Source organism: Orycteropus afer, unplaced genomic scaffold (genome assembly GCF_000298275.1).
Source record: "Orycteropus afer afer isolate SDZICR_OR568_19922 unplaced genomic scaffold, OryAfe1.0 scaffold00504, whole genome shotgun sequence".
In the NCBI taxonomy this organism is placed as follows: domain Eukaryota; kingdom Metazoa; phylum Chordata; class Mammalia; order Tubulidentata; family Orycteropodidae; genus Orycteropus; species Orycteropus afer.
Genome location: NW_006922091.1, coordinates 811,039 through 830,023, shown reverse-complemented (window position 1 = coordinate 830,023; position 18,985 = coordinate 811,039). Strand labels below are relative to the sequence as shown.

At 36.8% G+C, this 18,985-nt stretch overlaps 1 protein-coding gene across 1 annotated transcript in view; it reads right to left on the bottom strand.

The window, feature by feature from the left end:
- METTL25 (methyltransferase like 25) overlaps positions 1-18,985 on the bottom strand; it is a 233,140-nt gene that overhangs the window by 133,076 nt on the left and 81,079 nt on the right. Inside the window, exons 5-6 of the mRNA XM_042782908.1 lie at positions 15,543-16,142; positions 5,583-5,730 (exon numbers count right to left, since the gene is read on the bottom strand). Of these exons, the coding sequence (XP_042638842.1) occupies positions 5,583-5,730; positions 15,543-16,142 (748 nt within the window). The remainder of the gene's footprint in view (positions 1-5,582; positions 5,731-15,542; positions 16,143-18,985) is intronic.

Below are 18,985 nucleotides of genomic sequence, written 5' to 3'. Positions count from 1 at the left end.
GACCCCTCCTTGGGTTTCTGAGGCAGTATCACTACTGAAGTAGGATTGCCCAACCTTCCTTCCGAGGAGTGGCTGGTGGGTTTGAACCGCCAGCTGTCTGGTTAGCAGGCAAGTGTCCAAGTGTCTTAGCCACTATGCTACCAGAGCTCCCAGGGGCAAATTTAGGAGCCCTAATATTTTGCATAAATAAAATAGCAAGCATAGAAATGCACAAACAGCAGAACATAAACTAGATGAATGGGACCTTCTAAAAATTAAATTTTTATGTGTTTCCAAAAGCTTCTTCAAAAGAGTCAAAAGAGAACCTACAGATTGGGAAAAAAATATTTGGCAATGACACATCTGGCAACGGACTTACCTCTAAAATTTATACAAAATTCCAATACCTCAACAACAAATAATCAAATTTAAAAATGGGAAGAAGACATGAATAGACACTTCAGATATTCAAGTGGTCATCAAACACAGGAGGAAATGTGAACAATCATTAGCCATCAAAAAGATCCAAATCAAAACAACGAGATACTATCTTGACCCAGCACTAGTAGCAAAGTTCTACAAGACAGAAAATAACAAATGCTGCCAAGAATGTAGAGAAATCAGGACTCTCATACACTGCTGGTGGGACTGTAAAATGATACAATCAGTGTGGAAAGCAGTATGGCAATTCCACAAAAAGCTGAAATTAGAAATACCATTTGCCCCAGCAATTCCATTACTAGGTATATATTCTAAAGAAATGAGAACAAGCACAAGAACAGATATATACACATCCACGGTCACTACAGCACTATTTACAATAGCAAAAAGATGGAAACAACCTAGGTGCCTTTCAACAGAAGAATGGATAACCAAACTATGGTACACACACACAATGGAATACTATGCAACCCTAAAGAATAATGTAGAATCTGAAAAACACCACATAACATGGATGAACTTGGAGTTCATTACGCTGAGTGAACTCAGTCAATCACAGAAGGACAAATATTATATTAATCCATTATTGTAAAAAGTCAAGGAAAGGTTTATATATGGAAGGAAATTTTCTTTTTTTGATTCCCAGGAATAGAGGGGAGGGAAGGGAACACTGGTAGATTGGTAGAGACAAGTATTGATTTGGGTGGAGGGAAGGGCAATCTACCAAATATGACTGATCAACATGGTGGCAATGAAGAAGAAGAAGATATAGAGAGGCATGGGAAGTACAGACAACAAAGATGAACCCTTCTGCACACAGAATACTGCATTGTCAGTGATGGCAAACATTGATGTATGGGGGGACAGATGGGTCAACAGGCTGAACTATTAGGTTTAGCCTAATATGTCTATGCAGTGGGGAGTGTGCCAATGACCATGTTAGGGTTGGCAGACAACGTTTCTACAAGTGTATTTGTATATTCTGTAAGAATTTCCAAGTATATAGTAGAGTTGACAACGGACAGGGTTGCAGTCACTTCTTGGCCATAGCCAGCTACTCAGAGGGAACAAGTAGTTGGACCTGCGAGCATAGAACCATGGGCCTGGGGACATCAAGCTCAATTGGCATAACATACTACACAAAAACACTGTTCCACATCCTACTTTGGCAAGTAGCAACTGGGATCTTAAAAGCTTGTAAGTAGCCATCCAGAGCAAAGAAGAATGAAGAAAACCAAAGACGCATAAAAACAATTAGTCTCTATATGACTGAGACCAGAAGAACTAGATGGTGCCTGGCTACCACTGTCACCTACTTGGAGGAGGATCTAAGTAGGAAATCATGGATAGAGTGGGAGAACAATGTGGACCAAAACTCAAAATCATAAAAAAATAAAAAAAAAAAAAAAGGGGGGGACCAGGTTAGCTGTCCTGATAGAGCTGGTGGACCTCCTGAGACTATGGCCCCTAGCTGCCCTTCAGGTCTGGAATTGAACCTACTCCTGTGGCTTCCAGTCAAAGAAGAGACAGGCATATGAGCTGAACATTTACATTGGGTAGATACACTCATTGGAGAGATCAATCATGGGAGAATAGAAGGGCTGTGTATCCACAGGGAGACAGCTCGGGGGGGCAGGAATGCATGGGAGGGAAGGACAAAGGGAAGAGGTGGCTAAGGAGAGGAAGGGGGAAGAGAGCTGTTGCACCGTGGGAGACTCCAGTCAATGTCATGAAACAAAGTGTGTGTGAACTGCTGTATAGAAAATGAATTTGCTGAGTAAACTTTCACTCAGATCACTGTAAAAATTTAAAAAAAAAAGTGACACAAATAGATATATGTACTCCCATATTCACTGCAGCAGTATTCACAATAGCAAAAAGTTGGAAACAACCTAAATGACCATCAACAGAGGAATGAATCAACAAACAATGGTGCATACACACATTGGAATGCCATGCAACATTAAAGAACAATGATGAATCTGTGAAACTTCTCATAGCACGGATGAACTTAGAGACTATTATGCTGAGTGAAACTGGTCAACCAGACAAATATTATATGGGACCACTACTGTAAAAAGTCAAAAAAAGGGTATCCGAAAAAAAGGAAATATTTTTTGATGGCTACCAGGGGTGGACAGGAGAGGAAGAGTAAATAACTATTTAGAGGGTAGAGCCATATTAACTTCGATGAAAGGAAAGGTTAAAAAAAAGGGGGGGGGGAGAGTAAGAAAGGAAAAATAAATAAATAAATAGAGTGAAAATTAAGCAAATATCCACACGTACACTACAAACTTAGATTTAAATGTAAGCGAAAAAAAAAAAAAACCATCCCAAACTAGCAGTATCCCAAATCAGCCCTGGGGGCTGCTCCAGAGACTTTAGCGAAGATTGTGGATATAAGGTATTACAGAGAATACTATATACTTCCTTGGTGGGCAAATACCACAACAAGATCTGAGACATGAACATACAAAGCAATGGCTGCTATGGTTCAGCAGAATCAGAGATGACAGGCCTAAGAAAGTACTACTTAAAGACGGAAGGGAAGAGGAAGGTATTCTTAGAGGTTATGATGATGAAATTAAAGAAGGAATCAAGCAGCTAAAATTAAAAGTCCTGAAGTGCAGGCAGTATCTCTGAACATAAAGACACAACTTTCTAAGTCTGCCCATAAATGGAGTCAATTATTAAAGAACCTGTATTTCATTGTAGCTGTAGAACAGGAAGCCCTTGAAGTAAGACATCAAATAATCCACCCTAAAGCCCAACCTTTCCCTCTATAGAATCTTATGCTACTGCTGAACAGGAAAATACAATGCATTCAGTATTTTAAAAACTGTAAAAATGTGATGCAACTATGTGGATCATAACAAATTATGGGAAACACAGCAAAGAATGGGAATTTTAAAACACCTACTTGTGCTCATTCAGGACCTATACAGAGAACAAGAGGCAGCTGTACAAAACGAACAAGGGGATGCTGTATGGTTTAAAATCAGGAAATGTGTGGTGCCTCAGGTTGCTTTCTTTCCCCATACTTATCCAATCTCTATGGTAAGCAAATAGTCTGAGAAACTGGACTATATGAAGAAGAACACAGCAGCAGGATTGGAGGAAGACTCACGCACAGCTTGCAATATGCAGATCAAACTTTGCTTGCCGAAAATAAAGAGGACTTGAAGCACTTACTGATGATCACAGATTACAGCCTTTGGTATGGATGATACCTTAACATAAAGTAAACAAAAATTCTCACAATTGGACAAATAATACATCTCTTATGACAAACAGAGAAAAGATTAAAGTTGTAAGGGATTTTACTTTATTAGTATCCACAATCAATAACCATGGAAGGAGCAGTAAAGAAATCAAATGACATAATGGATGGGGCAAATGTGCCACAAAAGGCCTCTTCTAAGCGTTAAAAAGCAAAGATGTCACTTTGAGGACAAAGGTGCACCTGACCCAAGCTTTGGTATTTTCAATTACCTTGTATGTATGTAAAAGCTGAACAATGAATAAGACCAAAGAAGAATTGATACATTAGAATTACAGTGTTGGTGAAGAACATTTGTATGTACCAGAAGAACAAACAAATCTGTCTCAGAAGAAGTACAGACAGAATGTTCCTTTGAAGCAAGGATGCGAGACTTTATCTCATGTACTTTGGACATGTTATCAGAAGGGATCAGTCCCTAGAGGAGGACGTCATGTTTGGTAAAGTCAAGTCTTCAAGGAGAGACTAACACAGTAGCTGCCACAATGAGCTTAAACATAGTAATAATAGTGAGGATGGCACAGAACTGGGCAATGTTTCATTCTTTACACACAGGGTTGGTATAAGTCAGAACTGACTCAACACTACCCACCTAACAACAACAAATCTGTGCTAATATTAAAACTTTCATTTCATTTATTTTAGGAAGATGCAGAAGAGCATTGTAAAATAATGTAAATATTTGGGTATGTAGTCTTGTATAAATAATTTCTTCTATTTACTTTTCCGAATTTTCACATTGAAATTTTTGTACTCAGAGAAAAGTTGGAAATAATGCCATGATATGCATTCATATATTGTTACTCTGGTTTTACCTATTGTTTACTTTTTGTCAATTTGCTTTCTTTCTTTTCCCTGTTGCTCTCTATAGTTCACATTTTTCTTTTGCTCACTATTCCTAAAGGATACTTTTCATATTCTGACATAAAATAACTCTAATTCAATTAATTCTGTTTCACAATAACCTGTGCCATTTTTAAGGATGGTTTCTGTTCCACCCAATTTCATTTCAGTAGTCTTGTTGGGCATGACTACATGAAAAATAATCAAAATTTCATATTCAACCAGGTTTTAATCACTGAGGAAAAGAACAAAAAATATCATTCACATTCACTTATCTTTCTGACCTGAGAATTATTAGCAAAAGATATTGGACAATGATAAAGCCATCATTAAATTAACATAAAACTTCTAATACTAATAGAATAGAGAGCCATCTCCTCCAAACTAGCAGTTATGAAACTGCATCTTATGGGGAGGTATAAGGTATAAAATGGACAAACTTTAGAAATATTCAGGAGCCACTCTGGATGAAGGGCTGTACGGTGAGCCAAGCCCAGCTAAGCTACTCTATACTTTGCTCCGGGGACACCTGCTAAGTCCATGCAGCCCACTTCTGTTTAAATGCAATTACATAGTTTGGGAGTTTTTAAAAATCCTTGTTATTCTGGCTCTACAAAATACACTAAGGAACTTTTTTTGAGAAGTATCAATATTCCTTCAGAAATAAAATAGAAAGCTGTGCAAATGAAAGCAAACTCTGCAACTCTATATTCAAGACAAAACAATTTAGCTCTACCATCTCAGTAAACATTTATGCATGCTTTTAAAGAATCCATGAAGGATGTACCATGTAAAATTCTGAAATATATTCATAGTATTCAGCATTGATTTTGCCATTTTATGACTGAAGACTAATAAAATACATAAAGTGACAGTGCATTAATTTCAATAATACTGTAACATTAAAATTACAAGAAAATCAGATGGTATCTTAAATGTTAATTCAAAATGACAATAATAGCCAAATAAAAAGACAGACAAAGAAGCACCCATTATGCTCAAATACTGAAAAGATTATGAGACATGGGCAGCTTTGTACCTATATGCTGATTTTCAAACTCTTCAGATAAGAGGTGGTAGCAACAACCCACACTGCATACTCCCTTGATTTCATACTTGGAAGCAAATATTCGCAGAGTATTTGGAGCAAGATCACCACAAGTATGTAGGCCCACCATCAAACAATCCTTTAAAGAAGAGAAGAAAAAATAAATAGTGGTAATTAAAAATAAGGGTTAAAAAACAATTCAGATGATGATTTGAAACCATCATTACACTATGTGTGACTTTTTATAATTACCAAATTCTCCCTAGAAAATATTGCTTTATTTTCATAATAAGAAATTATTTCCTTTATATGCAAAATGACCATGATCTCCTATTACTAGTGACATAGTTGGGTTTTTTCCCGTGGCTTTGGTTATTTAACCATTTGAATATTCTGATTTCTTTACAACTAATATTTGCTTAATGATCAGCCAAAGTAAATCTTGGACTAATCAAATGTAGCCAATATTATTAGAACAACCTGTGGTTTGAGATACATTTTCAGTACATTTGAGCACACTTGTCAAATATTTTATTGATTTCACTTCTTCACAGATTGCCCTTTATATTCAATATAATTCAAAACCTAAAAAGCACTGTTATTAAAAAAAAAAATGGTGCTAAGTTAGCATCTCTACTCTAACATAAAAAGTTTACTTAGTTCATTCACTGCATCAAATATGCTAACACTGAATCCAATATCAAACTTTTGTCCCAATTTTATGCAAAAAATATTATATGAAATGCTTTTTCTAAGCATCCAAAGCCTAATATAGATGTATATAGACACACACACAGTGGGTTCATATGCATGCACTCATGAGTTTTGTTCAATATACCAATTATCAGTTGAATTTAATATACATCCACTCCTTACTTATCAACATGATTAGGTTCCAAAGATCTGGTCGTTATGTGAAAATTGGTGTTATGCAAAAAAAGTGAAGATAACCATATCAGATCATAAAATGGAGGATGACTACACATTACATAAATGCAAAATCACATCATTTTATAACTGCCAGTGACCACTCATCTGTGAGTTTGTTATATACTACGGCGGCTTGTACATTGCTGTGATGTGGATACTATGTCACCAATATTCCAAATACCAAGAAGATTATGCATGGTGGACAAATTTCAGTGGAGCTTTCAGAGTAAGGCAGACTGGGAAGAAAGACCTGGTGGTGTACTATGCAGAAAACTGTCCAGTGAAAACCTTATGGATAGTAGCAGAACACTGACCGAGACACTGCCAGAAGATGAGTCCCTTAGGCTGGGAGGCTTCAAAATACAACTAGGGAAAAGCTCCTACCTTAAAGTAGAGTTGATGGAGTTAAGCTTTCAGGACCTTCATTTGCTGATGCAGCAAAACTCAAAATGAGAAAAAAACAGCTGCAAACATCCCTTGATAATCCAAATATGGAATGTAATATGTACAAATTTAGGAAAGGTGGAAGTTGTCAAAAATGAAATGAAACACATAAAAATTACTGGTATTAACCATTCTGAATTGGACAAACATATGTTCTACTATGATAAGAAAGAAAAATTAAAGAGGAATGGCATTGCATTCATCATCAAAAAGAACATTTCAAGACCCATCCTTAAGTACAACCCTGTTGATGATAGGATAACATCCATACACCTACTAGAAAGATCAGTTAATACTACTACTATTCAAATTTATGCAACAACCACAAATACCAAAGATGATGATACTGAAGATTTTCATCAACATGTGCAGTTTTACATTGATCAAACATGCAATCAAGATGCACTGATAATTACTAGTGATTGGAATGTGAAAGTTGGAAACGAAGATCAGTAGTTGGAAAATATGGCTGTGATGATGAAAATGAAACCAAAGATCACATCATAGAATTATGCAAAACTAACGACTTATTCATTGGAAATAACATTTTACAACATTAATGGTGACTATATACATGTTCCTCACCAGATGGAATACAGAGGAATCAAATAGACTATACCTGTGGAAACAGACAAGGGAGAAACTCAATATCATCAGTCAGAACAAGGCCAGGGGCCAACTGTGGATTAGACCATTAATTGCTCATATGCAACCTCAAGTTGAAGCTGAGGAAAATTAAAATAAATCCACAAGTGCCAAAATACAACCTTGAGTATATCCCGCATGAACTTAAAAAGCATCTCAAGAATAGACTTGATACATTGAACACTAATAACTGAAGACCAGATGAGTTGTGGAATGAAACCAAGGACATCATACATTAAGAAAACAAAAAGTTATTAGAAAGACAGGAAAGAAATAAAAGCCAAAATGGCTGTCAGAAGAGACTTTGAAACTTGCTCTTGAACCTAAAGTAGCTAAAGTAAATGAAATGATTAAGTACAAGAGTTCAATAGAAGATGTCAAAGGTCAGCTTGAGAAGACAATATAAAGTAGTATGATGAAATATTCAAAGACCTGGAGTTAAAAAAACAAAAGAGAAGAACATGGTTGGCATTTTTCAGTTTGAAAAAACAGAAGAAAACTATCCAGCTTTGAGTCACAATATTGAAAGAGTCTATGAGCAAGGTATTATATGACACAGGAAACATCAGAGGAAGGTGGAAGGAATACACGAAGTAATTATACAAAAACGAATTGGTCAATGTAAAACCATTTCAAGAAATAGTATATGATTGCTTGCAAGAGGCCATCTAGATGCAACAATGAGTCTCTCCTCATCCAGAGCAAAGAAGAATGAAGAAAACCAAAGACACATGGAAACAATTAGTCCAAGCGACTGGTACACCATGCAATTCTCACCCTTTATGACTATGAGACCAGAAGAACTAGAAGGTGCCTGGCTACCACTGTCAACCACTCAGAGGGGGAATCTATGTAGGAGATCCTGGGTAGAGTGAGAGAGCAATGTGGAACAAAACTCAAAATCATAAAAAAGTTTTTCAAAAAAGGGACCAGGTTTGCTGGTCTGATAAAGCCTGATGGAACCACTGAGACTATGGCCTCAGCTGCCCTTCAGGTCTGGAATTGAACCCACTCCTGTGGCTTCCAGCCAAACAAAAGACAGGCATATGAGCTGAACATTTACATTAGATAGATACACTCCTTGGAGAGATCAATCATGGGAGAATAGAAGGGCTGTGTATGCACAGGGAGAGAGCTCAGGGGGCATGGGAGGGAAAGACACAGGGAAGAGGTAGTAACTATAAAGAGGAAGTGGGAGGGGAGTGTTGCATTGTGGGAGATTACAGTCAATGTCAAGAGACAAAGTATGTGAACTGCTGCATGGGAGATGAATTTGCTCTGTAAACTTTCACCCAAATCACAACAAAATTTTCAAAAAAAAGAAATAGCATATGATCAAGAACCAACATACTGAAGTAGCAAATTCAAGCTGCCCTGAAGACACTGGCTGTGATGGTTAAGTTTGTGTGTCAACTTGGCTGGGCCTGGTTGAGTGGCTGAGCAGCTGGTGGTAGTTATTCCCCATGATGAGACTGGCAATCAACTCCATGGTGGCACCTACCACAAGCAGCTGCGTTAGGAATGTGTTCTGCTTCCCATATATAAGAAACAGCTTTGGGAATAGTCTGTAGCTCACGGCATGCTTGAACCCTCCATGTAGCCATGTTATTGTTCAGCAGCCTGCCATGCTTTGCCGACTTTGGGACTTTCAATGGACTTGAATTAATGGCCTGCCTTGTGGTTTGCTAACATCAGACTGTGCCATTTTATTTGTTGACCTTGGGCTTGTCAGCCTCAGAAGCCAGTAGCTGCCTGAGTGAAGAAATGCCTCTAGCTTCAGTGGGCCAGGAACAAGAGGTAGAGCTGAAGCCCAAGGTCAAGGGGCTTTCACACATCCCCTAGAGCCTGGCACTTAGAACTTAGACGTCTAGCCTCCCGAACTGTAAGAGAAAAAACTCCTGTTTGTTCAAGGCATCCCATTTGTGGTATATTCCTGTCAGAGAGGCACTAGGTAACCACAACACTGGCAAAGAACAAAGCTCCAGGAATTGGAAGAATACCAACTGAGATGTTTCAATAAACATAAGCAATGCTCAAAGCACTCATTCATCTATGCCAAGAAATTTGGGAGACAGCTACCTGGCCAACAAACTGTAACAGATCCATATTCATGTCCATTTCAAAAAAGGTGATCCAATAGAATACAGAAATTATTGAACAATATCATTAACATCACATACAAATAAAATTTTTCTGAAGATAATTCAAAAATGGTTACAGAAGTATATTGACAGGGAACTTCTAGAAGTTCAGGCTGGATTCAGAAGAGGACTTGGAATGAGGGATATCATTGCTGGTGTCAGATGGTTCTTGGCTGAAAGCAAAGAATACCAGAAAGATGTTTACCTGTGCTTTATTGACTATGCAAAGGTATTCAACTGTGTAGACCACAACAAATTATGGCTAACATTGTGAAGAATGGGAATTCCAGAGGAAGTTGTTCCAACAGAAGAGGGGATATCGTATGGTTTAAAATTAGGAAAGGTGTGTCTCAGGGTTGTATCCTTTCACTATACTTATTCAATCTGTATGCAGAAAAGCTGGACTATATAAAGAACACAACATCAGGATTGGAGGGAGACTCATTAACAGCCTGGATATGAAGATGACACTACCTTGTTTACTGAAAGCAAACAGGACTTGAATCATTTACTGATGACCAAAGACTATAGCCTTCAGTATGGATTACACCTCAACATAAGGAAAATAATCTTCACAATTGGACCAATTATGTTACATCCAGAAAAGTGGAGTAAAGATTGACGGTGTCAAGATTCCATTTTACTCGGGTCTACAATCAACAACTATGGAAGTGCCAGTCAAGAAATAAAACAATGCATTGCGTTGGGCAAATCTGCTTTGAAAGGCCTCTTTAAAGTGCCATGAAGCAAAGATGTCACTATAAGGATAGGTGCATCTGACCCAAGTCATGGCATTTTTAATTTTCTCATATGCATGCAAAAGTTGGAAAATGTTAGATAGGTAGAGACAAGTATTGATTTGGGTGAAGAGAAGGGCAATGTACCAAAAGTGAGTGATAAACATGGTGGCACTGAGGAAGAGGAAGGCATAGAGGAGTACATGGGAGGTACAGACAAGATGAACCCTTTTGCACATATAGTACTGCACTGTCAGTGAAGGCAAACATGGATATACGGGTGGATAGATGGGTGGACAGGCTGAACTATTATCTATGCAGGAGGGAGTGTGCCCAAGACTATGTATAGGGTTGGCAGACAATGTTTCTACAAGTGTATTGATATGTTCTGCAAGAATTCCCAGGTGCATAGCAGAGCTGACAAGGGACAAGGTTGTAGTCACTTCTTGGCCACAGCCAGCTACCCAGAGGGACCGAGTAGTTGAACCTGTGGGCTCAGGACCATAGTCACAGGGTATATCAAGCTCAATTGGCATAACACACTACACGAAACATTGTTCTACCTCCTACTTTGGTGAGTAGCAACTGGGATCTTAAAAGCTTGCAAGCAGCCATCTAGATGCAATGATGAATCTCTCCTCATCCAGAGCAAAGAAGAATGAAGAAAACCAAAGATCCATGGAAACACTTAGTCCAAGCGACTGGTACACCATGCCACCCTTAGTGTGTATGACTAAGAGACCAGAAGAACTAGATTGTCCCCTCTACCATTGTCAACCACTCGGAGGGGGATCTATGTAGGAGATACTGGATAGAGTGGGAGAATAATGTGGAACAAAACTCATTTGGGGGGAAAAAAAAAAGAGGGAACAGTTTTGCTGGTCTGATAGAGCCTGATGGAACCATTGAGACTTTGGCCCCTAGCTGCCATTCAGGTCTGGAATTGAACCCACTCCTGTGGATTTCAGCCAAACAGAAGACAGGCATATGAGGTGAACATTTACACTAGGTAGATACACTCTTTGGAGAGAACAAGCATGGGAGAGTAGAAGGGCTGTGTATGCACAAGGACATAGCTCAGGGCAGGAGTACATAGAGGGAAGAACATAGGGAAGAGGTAACTATGGGGAAGAAATAGGAGGGGAGCTGTTGCATTGTGGTAATCTGTCGTCAACATCATGAGACAAAGAAGTGTATGTGAACTGCTGTGTATGGAAGATGAATTTGCTTTGTAAACTTTCACCCAAATCACAATAAAAAGAAAAAAAAATGTTGGAAATTGAATAAGAAACACAGAAGAATTGATGCTTTGGTATAACTGTGTTGGTGAAGAATATTGAATGTACCATGGACTACCAAAAGAATGAACAAATGTGTCTTGGAAGAAATACAGGCAGAATGTTCCTTGGAAGTGAACATAGTGCCTTGCTTACTTTGGATATGTTATCAAGAGGGACTAGTTCTTGGAGAATGACGTCGTGCTTACTAAAGCAGAAGGTCAAGGAAAAAGAAGATGAACCTTGAAGACATGGATTGACAAAGTAGCTGAAACAATGTATTCCAACATAGCAATGACTGAGAGAATGACACCAGACCTGGCAGTGTTTTGTTCTGTTATGCAGGGGGTTGCTATGAGTAAGAACCAACTAGAAGGCATCTAACAACAACAAAAAGAAAAGAAATGCTAAATTACATCAATACATTAACAGCCCAATTGCACCATTATATAACTGCCAGATTATATCATTACGTAACTGGCAAAGCACCAAGAATCATGATCCACCCAAGTGGACACACAACCTCAGTCATCACAGTTAATGTTAATCTCACCCAGCACCTCGGTGTTTGTCACTGTCAGATATTTGTCATTAATGTGCCAAATAGTCAGATAGTAAATTTATTATTATTGTCATAAATGTGAAATGTATAATGAGATAGTAAGTGAGGAGTAGGTGTAATAATTTTCAGTCTTTAATGACTCAGAAATTTAGTTTAAAAACAGCAAAAATAAAGTTTTATACTGGAAATCTATGGCCTATTAGCATCATAGACTTTTATAATTTTGAACTAAAAAGATTTTAGAATATTTCTAGTGTAACACTCTCTATATTCAACAATATTAAGTTCAGATAGTCCAAAGGTCATATTATTAGTGTAATATCTGTGCTCAGCACATAACTGTATTGATTTTGAATCAGTGTTTTTGTTAACTAAACCATATTCTCTCATGTTAAAAAAATATTTTGCCATTGTTATCACTTTAAATTATATCTATGGTAACCAAATCTCAAAGTGCTATCTAAAGTATTATTCATCAAATAGATGAACTCCTTTATAATACAAAGTAAAATTACTCTAGAGGTATAAATAAAACAAAGATATATTTGTTTTCTTAAGAGATGATAAAGAATTCATTATTACTGAACTTACTGCATAAGTTTTTAAGAGCACTGTCTTCAGAAACTGACAGCCTGGGTTTAAGTTTAAATTCCAATTAGCTACTTGTGTGATTTAGACATGTTTATTTTCACTTTTCAGTGCCTTTATTTCCTTATCTCTAAAATAATATTATCTCATTTCAATAGGTTGTTGCAAAGCTTAAATAATACTAGCAAATGACTTAGTACAATGTCTGACACATGATAAAATGCAGTAAATGTTTTCTATCCTCTTATTATTACTATTATACATTATAAATTCAAAATAATGGAAGCATTATCTTGTAATTCAAGTATGTTTTATAGCTATATTCAGAGAAAAATAGAACTGTTTCATTTAAATATTAAATTTAGCAAAATTTAATGTCAGCCCTTTTAATCCTAATGTAACACAGCTAAAGTCCAACCTTGCTAAAGAAAAGAACTGTACTTATAAAAAGGCTTCAATATAACAGAACACTGAGAGGGTTTCAACTGCCATTTTCCTCAAAAAAATTTCTTTTTATAGTTGTGCAACCATTTTGCTTTTCTTGATGATAAGAGTTTGGGTAGGTTTTATTTACAAAGTAATAAATCTTCCTTTAAACTTAGCTTATCTCTCCCTAAAGATCACACAAACCATTTAATCACAGCCATTGAGCACATCAGACTAAAATCAAAACCAAACCAACTCACGGTGGTCAAGTTCGATTTGATGCATAGCGACCCCTTCTTGGGCTTCAGAGGCAGTATCACTACAGAAGTAGATCGCCCAATCTTCCTTCCGAGGAGTGGTTGGTGGGTTTGAACTGCCAGCCTTCCGGTTAACAGTGAAATGCCTTAGGCACTATGCCACCAGAGCTCTATCATATCAAAACCAAACCAAACTCACTGCCATCGAGTCAGATCCGACTCACAGTGACATCTCCTTGGGTTTCCAAGGCAGTATCACTAGGGAAGTAGATTGCCCAGTCTTCCTTCTGACCCATCATATCGGACTAGTTAATAACATTAGCAGAGTAAGCCAAAATCAAACCAGTTTCCATCAAGTCAATTCCAACTCACAGGGACCCCCACGTGTCGCACAGTAGAACTTTGCTCCATAGGGTTTTCACGGCTATGACCTTTAGAAAGTAGATCCTAGGCCTTTCTTCCTAAGGTCCTCTAAGTGGGTTCAATCACTCGGTTAGTAGCTGGCCCCTTAACCATTTGTCCTACCCAGGGACTAAGTGGCAAAGTAGGAGGTAAAAACATGCAAGCATCATTATTATTCTAGTATTATTATTACCTAATATTATTATTCTAATAGTAAAAGTATTGTACATGTGCAAGAGTGACAGGAGGTGTTGTTTAATTTTGGTTAAAAAATTGTTGATTCATTAGGGCCCAAAAGTACTGTTGTACTATATCTTAAATTCTTTTTTTAAATAATGGTGGACTCTTATAAGAGTTTGCAGACAGTTTTGATCATATACTTCTAACAAGATTTTTAGAAACTTGAAAATACAACAAAAGCACTAAAAATTTATATTTTTGGAAGAACTTTTTTTTAAAAAAAGTAATTGGGGTTATTCAAGCTTAGAACATTAAGGTAAACCTAGCTATTGTTTTCATATGTAAGAAAAACAATTTATGAGAATTAATCAGTTTCCATACACCAGTGAAATCCAAAAAATGTCTAGGAAAAAAAAAGAAAAATTTCCCATTCTAAAAATGGCCTAACATTGGTCAGTGACCAAAGGAGAATTTGTGTGTATAAAGAATTCTGGTATCTTTCATTTGTTCCTCTCTGTGAGGAAGACTCTGTGAAAAATTTAACAAGAATATACTATTATAAGGCTTTCTTGTTTGTTCAGAAAGTGAGTTACACCAAATGATGTCTACAACCTTCTTCTATAATATTGTTTAAACATAAAATTTTGTCTTTAAGATATATTGTTCTCTCAATGACAGAATCTGACATATTTATAATTCAGAAAAAGTACAAATCTTAAATAATACTTAGAAGTTATTCTTTTTATGCAAGGAAATCACATATTTTCTTGGCTACCAAGTTACCAAAGCAAACATTAAATACAATTTTGCCTTAGATACCTCTTTATGTCCAATTTAAATTTAAGAGTTTTCCTGAGTTGGAATTTTAACATACCGACGTTGCATGACAAGAACTTAACTTACTTACTAGTTTTTGTGCTAGTACTTCTCTTTGATATATGAGCCTGAAATGAGTGGCAGATACTGTATTCTGGAATGTGCTCTTGTCAGGTTTTGACAGCTGTGGGAATCATGAAAGCCTGATTATGATTTTATTTTCTTGGTCTTTTAGATTAATATGATTAATTAAGATATGTAGGTTATGTATGGAGCTCTGGTGGTGTGGCACCTAAAGCATTTGACTGCTAACCAGAAGGTTAGTGGTTCAAACTCACTAGCCACTCCATGGAAGGAAGATGGGGCAATCTACTTCCGTAAAGATTTACTGCCTCAGAAACCCAAGGGGATCATTAGGAGTCGGAATCAACATGATGGCAGTGAGTTTGGGTTGAGTTTTAGGTTATATAAGCTATTATTAAAGTTTAATTCTATGTCTTAAAGTATTTTTATAAACCCAAGTTAGGAATTTAAAAGTGAAATCACCTCCAGATCTTCAATAATGTCACACAGTTCTGAATCAGCAGTGATAAAAGAGGTTAAAGGTGAATATATACTTGATTCATTTGACTGTGATGTTTTTTTTCTTCTTTCTTTACTGGCTTCAGAAATTTCTCTGCTGGATATTTGGGATGAAGAAGTAGGTTCTACAGCATTAATAGGCAAAATGTCTATAAAAGGAAAGACATTTTCAAAACACCAATTTTCTTCTTGCTGTGGCTGGCCATGTTGGTTTTCTATTTGTTGTGGGATATTAGAAATCACAGTGTCTGAAAAACCTGGCAGGAAACCTGAGGGAGCCATCTCTTCTGGATTTATCATACGGTTGTTACACTTTTCTTCAGCATCTGCTTTATGTTGAATTTTGTCTTTCACTTTCCTTTCTTTTGCCATTTTTAATGCCAGTCCACTGACATCTAACCTTGATCGAGTGTGATAAACTCTCCAGTGTTTCTTCAATTTCCTATTTCTCTTTTCAGCTCCATGAGTACTGACATCTGAGGAATCAATTCCGTAAACTTTTAAACCATACTTCAAGGACAAAAAGGAGCTTAGGTAGCCTTTACCAGATCCCAGGTCAATTACCTAAAGTTAGGAAAAACAGAGGGAATTTAAAAGATTTAATCAGATGATGAAAGAAAGCACTCCATATTTTTTCAATGTACAAGTAAACAAATAGGTTGTATCATATATCCAACCTATTATGCTGTGTTTTAGTCAATATTTTGATTCCTATTAAAAACTAAACACTCTCACCATATTTAATCAACATTTTACTGGAGGTCTTAGCCAGTGTAACAAGTCAAGAAGAAGTAAAAGGCATAAATATTGGAAGGAAAGGTATACAAATGTTTTTATTTCTGATGACAGGATCATATCTGCAGATAATCCTGAGGAAGATACTAAATGCTAACAGAACTAATAAATAAATTTAGCAATGTGTCAGGATATAAGGTCAATACAAGCAAGGAACAATTAGAACATATACAATATAGCAGCAAAGACAATTAGAAAATAAAATTTAAAACAATTCAATTATGAAGGCATAAAATGGAATATTTAGGAATAAAGTTCATGGATAACTTTGTGGATGATAATCAGCATGAATCCAATCCCCCAGAGGTGGAGATCGATCCACGTCCCACCTTGCCACCTCTCAATAATTTCTGACCCTAGCTGGCCACATGGTACAGTCTCTCTCTGACCCTAGCCAATCAGAGGTAAAGCAGATCTCACAAGTTAAAAGGACAAATAAGCAGATGCCAGCCAAAACTTTGAGAGTCACATAACCCTCCCATTTTCACCTGCTGGCTCCTCTTTTCCTTCACGTTTGATAATTTGCTGGAACAACTCACAAAACTCAGAGTACGGTCTTATGATTATATATGTATCATAGCAAAATTACACAGATCAGGATTGTCATAGGAAGAGATGCATTGGTGAGGTCCAGGAAGGTCCCCAAGGTGGAACTTTCATGTTTTAAAGAAGGCACACTATCCTCCTTTAGCTGAACAGAGAGCTCTCCAAGCCTTCATGTTACTGGCTTTTATTGGCCAGTCCTGCATGACAAGATAAATCATGCCCTCTGAGGCCACTTGATATTGGTATTCCAAGTTGAGTCTTTTCCTGTCTGACCAACCCCCGCTTGCCAGCACAAATCTTCAGGTGTGGCCTGGAAGCCTAAGACAAAGGTATCCCAATTAGTCCAAGGATTATTTCTCAGGAATCAAGAACAAAGGCCACTGTATTTTGAGTAAAGCTAAATTCTTTACCCCACATATAGCAAAATACATGTAAGAACTGAAACTATAAAACACTGGGTAGGAAAAATTGAAAAGATCTACAACCTGTTATGTTTGGTATATAATAAATAAATAAAAAGATATACTATGTTCATGAGGGAGCTCTGGTGGTGTAGTGCCTAAGGCATTTGACTACTTACCAGAAGGCTGGCAGTTCTAACCTACCAGCCACTCCTTGGAAGAAAGGTTGCACCATCTACTTCTGTAGTGATATTGCGTCAGAAACCCAAGGAGGTGTCGATATGAGTCAGATCTGACTTGACAGCAATGAGAAAAGTAGTATGTTCGTGAAAGAAAAGCCATCAAGAATGCAATCCTGCCTAAACTGATACACAGATTCAACGCAATACTAACAATCCCAGCAGAGCTTTTTGAAGAAATCAACAAGCAGAGACCACAAATTATATGGAAAAGCAAATCACCTGGAAGAGTTAAACCCATTTTGAAAAAGAAGAAAACTGCAGGATTTATCTTGATTCAAGAATTAATATAAAGCTACAGTAATCAAAACTGTGTAGTTTTGATTACATTGAACAGACATATAAATCAATGGAAAATAACAGAGTCTAGAAATAGACTCATAGTTACATAGTCATCAACTGATTTTTGACAAAAGGACCAAGGTAATTCAAAGAAGTAGACAGTCTTTTCAATTATTGGTGCTGGCATAACTGGATGTCTTTATGGAAAAAATGAACCTTGACCATCAAACACCCCAGGCAAAAATTAATTTAAAGTGAGCCACAGATCTAAATCTAAGAGCAAAATCCATTAATCTTCCAAAGAATACATATAAAAGAATCTTTGTAGCACTGAGTTTGGCAAAGATTCCTTAAGTATGATATAAGAAGCATAAACCATAAAAGAAAAAAAAATTGATAAAATGAACTTTATTAACATTAAAACTTTTGCTATTCAGAATACATAAAGATGAAAAAAAATATAAAACAGATACCTGATAAAGTACATGTGTCCAGAGTATAAAGACCTCTTACAATTCAATAATGAAAAAATGGGCAAAAGACTTCAATACATACTTAAACAAGATATACAAACAACCAATATGAAAAGATGCCCAATATCACTAGCCATCAAAGAAATGCAAACTTTAATGACAATGAGTTACCTCTATACACCCACTGGAGTGACTATCATCAAAACAACTAATAATAGGTATTGATAAGGATTCAAAGACACTGGAAACCTCATTTTGTGGAAATGTAAAATGGTAAGTCACTCTGGGAAATAATATGGTAGTTTACTATAAAGTGAAACATACACTTACTATGTGACCAAGCAATCCCACTCCTACCTATTTATCCAAAAAAAAAAAAAAAAAACATGTCCAGTATGTGATTGTTCATAGTGTCCTTATACATAATAGCAAGAAATTATATACACAGGCAATACTCAGGTCATGAATGAGATCCATTTCTAAGTGTGTCTGTAAGTCGAATTTATAGATCAGTTGGAATAGGTGCACATGGTTCTTATTTAGCCATACTTTAGTGCAAGAAAAGCACTCTGGTGGCACACTGGCTAAGGCATATGGCTCCTAACCAGAAGGCTGGTGGTTCAAACCCACCAGCTGCTCCACAAGAGGAAGATGAGGCAACCTCATTCCAT